Here is a 6,042-nt window from a genome sequence, read left to right as displayed (position 1 = left end):
AGTGCCATGGCGTCACAGCTCACAGCAACCTCCAACTCTTGGGCTTAAGCAATTCTCTTGCCTCAGCCTCCCAAGTAGCTGGGACTACCGGTGTTCACCACAACACCTGGCTATTTTTTATTGCTATTGTCATTGTTGTTTTAACTGGTCTGGGCTGGGTTCAAACCTGCCAGCCTCAATGTATGTGGCTGGTGCTGTAACCACTGTGCTACAGGCACTGAGCCACTGAAGACCAAATTCTTCAGTGAAAGACAATCTCATTGAAAAATAATCTCACTGACAGAAAAGTAATAGGAGGATAGCAAAAATAAAAGCTTAGCAATTTACTGTGTTAGAAGTCAGGACAGTCATGTTTCCTTTGTGGGGGGTAGAGACAGTCTAAGAGAACATAAAGAAAATCTCTGGTGTTCTGTTTCTTGATATGGGTGGTAGGATTTTTGGGTGTGTTCATCAGTTTATAAAAATTCACCAAGTTGTATATTTTCCTGTATTTTCTTACATATGATAAGAATATTCTTACCTTTTTAATAAAAAGGTAATTCTCTCACATACACACATAAGTTGACTTCTACTTTGGTCAAGATTCAGTTACAGGGATTGATCAGACTATCTTCCTGCTTGAATCAACTAACAGACCAGAAAAAATTTGTGAAACCCAGGCACTCGGCACATTGAACAAAGGCAACGAAGGACAGTGACATCTAAGAGTTGGGATATAGTTCAGAAGTCCCTACTATGGCAATTCCCTGGAGAGTATATCCAGACTGCAGCACAGGGACAGGGAACACAGGCAGAGCCTGGAAGGCTCCCTGAGTTACGAAAATATGGCTGCAATGCAAAGGGCAGAACACCAGAGGAGGGCTGGCCAGAAAAAAAGCTCTGAAGCTCTGTAGAGGACTTCAAGTCTATAGCTTAGCACTGATCAGTTTATGGCCACAGGGGAGCAAATCCCCTGAAAAGACGACATGGAATAATTCCCAAAGACAACAAAGGGCTGAGAATAGGTCCTGATTTCACCAACCAGACAGAAAAACATCATAATTCATGTAGTATCAGATAGCATACTAGAAGAGTTTTACCTTGATAGTACGGTAAAATTAGCCATAGAATAAACACTACTCAACAAACAAATCCCAACAAACAAAAAAGCAAGTCCTGAAAGGATCAATCTGTTTCCAAGGAACCTAACCATTTCCCAGAACAAAGCTCAAGAATACTTAACGTATAAGAGGCCGGACAGGACACCTGTCCTATAAGAGGCCGGACACCTGTAATCCTAGCACTCTGGGAGGCCAAGGAGGGTAGATGGCTTGAGTTCATGGGTTCAAGATCAGTCTGAGCAAAAAGTAAGGCCCTGTCTCTACTAAAAATAGAAAAACTGAGGCAAGAGGATTGCTTGAGCCCAACTGTTGGAGGCTGCTGTGAGCTATGATGCCACAGCACTCTATCCAAGGGCGATAAAAAAAAAGAACATTTATAAACAAGATAGGCCAGACACGTTAGATCAGGTCTATAAGCCTAGCATTCTAGGAGGATGAGGCTGGTGGATTGCTTGAGTTCAGGAGTTTGAAACTAGCCTGAGCAAGAGTGAGACCCTATCTCTACTAAAAGTCAAAAAATTGAGGCAGGAGATCATTTGAGCCCAGGAGTTTGAGGTTGCTGTGAGCTATGATGATGCCATGGTACTCTATCCTGGGCAACAGAATGAGACTGTCTCAAAAAACAAAATAAAATAAAATAAAAAGTTAAGAATATCACATGGAAGGCAAAACTTAAAAAAAAAGAATATAAACAAAGTAAAATTCATATTTTGGCATTCAATAAAAAATTATTAGGCATGCAAAGAGGCAGAAAAACATGATCTCTAATTAAACAACTGATTGGAATCAACTCCAAAATGATACAGATGATATAACTGATAGGTAAGGATATCAAGATAAGTTACTTATTATAATAAATGTATTACAAATGTTCTAATAGCAGGAGGAAAGACTGAACAGGTATGAAAGACATGATGTGCTGAATATATGAAAGATATTAAAAAGGATCCAAATATAATTTTTAGATAATTAAATTGTAATGTCTGAGATGAAAAATACATTGGATAAAATTAACAGATTAGATACCACAAAAGAAAAAAATTAGTGACCGAGGCTATAAGCAATAGAAACTATCTAAAATGAAAAATACAGAGACAAAAATGAACCCCATCCCATACGTCAAAACCCCTGAACTGAGATAATCAGTGACCTCTGAGACAATTTCAAGTGGCCTACCATACCTGCAATTGGAGTGTCGGGGAGGGGGGTAACAGAAAAACCATTTCAGCAAATAATGATCCATATTTTCCCAAGGTTGATGAAAGTTACATACCCATGAATCAAGAAGCACAATGAACTTCAAGAACAAGAACCATGATGAAAACTACACCAAGGTGTATCATAACCAAATTGCTTAGAAACAGCAGTTAAAAGAAAAATCTTAAAATCAGCCGCAAAGGGAAGAATATCATTTGTGTGCAAAGGAACAAAGACAAAATTACAGTAGACATCTGATCAGAAATACTGCAGTGGAGCAACACCTTTAAAGTACTGAAAGCTAAAACTGCCAACATAGTATTCAGTAGAAAGAACACTCAAAGATGAAGGTGAAACAAAGACATTTTCAGACATACAAAAGCTAGAAGAACCATTGCAGCAGAACTTCACTATCAAAATGTTAAAGGAAGACCTTCAGGTAGAAGGAAAATGATACCAGATGGAAATTTGGAACTACACAGAAGAAAACTGGAAGCGGAGACTACAGGGATAAAGATAAAAAACTTCTTATTCAAAGTTCTAAAAATACAATTGACCTTTTAAAGAAAAAATAATAACAATATAATGTGGGGAAATATAAAATATGTAGACATAGTATTCTTGACAACAGGACGGGAGGGAAGAAATAGAAATATACTGTTGTGAGTATATTTCTTATATGATACATGAATTGATACGATATCACTTGAAGACAGACTGTAGTAAGTGAAAAATACATACTATAAAGTCTACAGTAACCACTAAACTAACAAAACAGTTACATACATATAGCTAACAAGTCAGCAGAGGAGATAAAATGATTAAGAATATTCAGTTAAACATGAGAAATTTAAATCCAACTGTATCACTAGCCACATCAAAATGTAAATGGACTAATCACTCTAATTAAAAGATAGAGATGGCTGAGTTGAATAAAAAAGTGATACCTAATTATATAAGAAACTGACTTTAAATATTTTTACCTAATTCATTTTTTTTTTTTTTTTTTGAGACAGAGCCTCAAGCTGTCACCCTGGGTAGAGTGCCATGGCATCATAGCTCACAGCAACCTCCAACTCTTGGGCTTAAGCGATTCTCTTGCCTCAGCCTTCCAAGTTGCTGGGACTATAGGCACCTGCCACAACACCCGGCTATTATTTGGTTGCAGTTGTCACTGTTGTCTCACAGGCCCGGGTTGGATTCAAACCCATCAGGTGTATGTGGTTGGTGCCTCAGCCACTTGAGCTATAGGCACTGAACCCTAATTCATTTTTAAAATTATGTTAATATAATGGAGATAGTAATTCTAATAATTGAATAACAACAAGGTAATAAGAATTAATCTTATTTAGTTCTTTTATTTACTTATCTTTCTGAGACAGAGTGTCACTATGTTGCCCTTGGTAGAGTGCTATGGCATCACAGCTCATAGCAACCTCAAACTCTTGGGCTTAACCAGTGGTTCTCAACCTGTGGGTCATGACCCCTTTGGAGAGGTCTCCTGCATATCAGATACTTACATTACAATTCATAACAGTAGCAAAATTACAGTTATGAAGTAGCAATGAAAATAATTTTATGGTTGGGGGTCACCACAACATGAGGAACTATATTAAAGGGTCGCGGCATTAGGAGAACCACTGGTTAAGCAATTCTCTTGCCTCAGCCTTCTGAGTTGCTGGGACTATAGGCACCTGCCACAACGCCTGGCTATTTTTTGTTGCAGTTGTCATTGTTGTTTAGCAGGTCCAGGCCGGGCTTGAACGCGCCAGCCTCGGTGTATGTGGCTAGTGCCCTACTCACTGAGTTCCGGGCACCGAGCCTAGTTCTTTTATTTTGCTATAAAATTATAGATCACTAAGTTGTGGGTTTTCTTCTCTGCTAACCTCCTTTATGCTTACTGAGGCGAGAAATAGGGATTTTTTTTTTAAAAAAATTCACAATACAAAGGAAGTCTGTATAAAACGTTAACCAGGGTTTGTATATTTTTATGAATTGCTAATAATGGCTGCATGGTAATAGCCTAGTCACCATAGTCTACTTGGTGATTGTTGATTGAATAGTAAGAATATTAACTCTCAGGAGTTCTCAAATGATCTTCTTAAATATCATGTTGAATTTAGCCATTCTCTCCTAAAGATCTGCAGGATATATTGCAAACACTTAGATGGCACGTAAAATATCCAAAAAGCTTATCACATAAATTCTGCTCTAAATTTAGTATTAATATCCCCTTACCATTCATTAGGCTTTCAACCTCTAATTCTCCCTAGGTCATGCTGCGATAATGAAACTTTTTCTGTTCTCTTTATTTAGGCAATTTTCTCTTAAACCTTCAGTAGTCAATTTTACATACCCCTCATCTGATAGAAGTATGTATGGTCTATCACTTACACAGTTGTTTTGTCCTATTATTCACTGATCCTTTGTTTATGTTGTATCTCCCCAACTTGTTAATCCACATGCCACCCAAGGCTATATTTGTACATACTAAGTATTGAATAAATGCTTGTTGAATTAAAAGGGAGAGATGAAGAAATGTGTTCAGAATATAAAAGGGTATTTTAAGCCAATGTATTACATGTACCATGTTATAATAAATCTAAACCACCAAAAATCTCATGAAACTAAAACCTTACTTATAAAGTCTATCAAAAATTTACATTGTATATCTTTTTTTTGAGGCAGAGTTGCCTTGGGTAGAGTGCTGTGGTGTCATAGCTCACAGCAACCTCCAACTCTTGGGCTCAAGCGATTCTCTTGCCTCAGTTTTTCTATTTTTAGTAAAGACAGGGTCTTGCTTTTGCATGAGCTGGTCTTGAACTTGTGAGCTCAAGCAAACCACCTCCCTCGGTCTCCTAGAGTACAAGGATTATAGGCATGAACCACTGTACTCGGCCTCCATTGTATATCTTAAGGGCCTGTAAATATCAAAACATCTTTGAAAGAATAAAAAGGGTAGCTATTTCTGATGAGTAACTGTCAACATATCTCATTTTCCTTGGAATAATGAACTGTGCTGTAGTAAGTGTGTGAATGGTGCCACTTACCTGTTCAGGGCACACAGTGTTCATTCCTGGCATCTGCAAAGAGCTCATCTGCATCTGGCCCATCATTGGGTTCATGTTCTGAACATTTGTGTTTCCACCTGCCATGGACACGGTGATGCTCATATTGTTGTACACTCCTGGCTGTGCAGGTGTGGGTTGGTTCTGGACAGCTTGACTGAACACACTGTTAACTCAAAAACAATCCAGATTACATCCACTGATCATGAACATGAAATGCTGTGACTATGTAAATTATTGGGTATAATTATTAGATAGAATTCCAAGTAAAATATTTTAATTCCTTAAGTTGCATGTAAAACTGTATCTTATTACAATAATAAGAGTTGAATTTAAGTCAGCTACATTTTAACTCTGCCCAAGGGGTTTAATAACTGAAAAGAGCTCAGTTTAAGTCATTTTAAATTATAATTATCTGGTTCAGTATCAGAGATACTAAGCTCTAAATATCTGAATAACTAAGAAAGGAAGTTTTCCACAAAAGTAAATCTTCCAGGTAACTGAAGTTCACCCATCTAACCACCAAAAACCACTTTAAAATTTATTACATTGTTTTATCTTAAACAGAGAATGTCCTAATTAGGCAAAGGGTCTGGAAGATATACATGAATGAATCATCAATAAGCACTCACTGAATGAATTAACAAAGGAATAAATGATTCAGGGATAGCATTCTT

The 6,042-nt window shown here is 37.4% G+C and overlaps 1 protein-coding gene across 3 annotated transcripts in view; it reads right to left on the bottom strand.

Moving 5' to 3' along the window:
* NCOA1 (nuclear receptor coactivator 1) overlaps window positions 1-6,042 on the bottom strand; it is a 65,884-nt gene that overhangs the window by 7,428 nt on the left and 52,414 nt on the right. For all 3 annotated transcript variants that reach the window (XM_023511802.1, XM_023511803.1, XM_023511801.1), the window contains exon 11: window positions 5,348-5,531. In XM_023511802.1, coding sequence (XP_023367570.1) covers window positions 5,348-5,531 — 184 coding nt within the window. The remainder of the gene's footprint in view (window positions 1-5,347; window positions 5,532-6,042) is intronic.

This window comes from Otolemur garnettii, unplaced genomic scaffold (genome assembly GCF_000181295.1).
Source record: "Otolemur garnettii isolate 467f Iridium unplaced genomic scaffold, OtoGar3 scaffold00022, whole genome shotgun sequence".
Classification (NCBI taxonomy): domain Eukaryota; kingdom Metazoa; phylum Chordata; class Mammalia; order Primates; family Galagidae; genus Otolemur; species Otolemur garnettii.
This window is presented reverse-complemented; position numbering and strand designations above follow the sequence as displayed.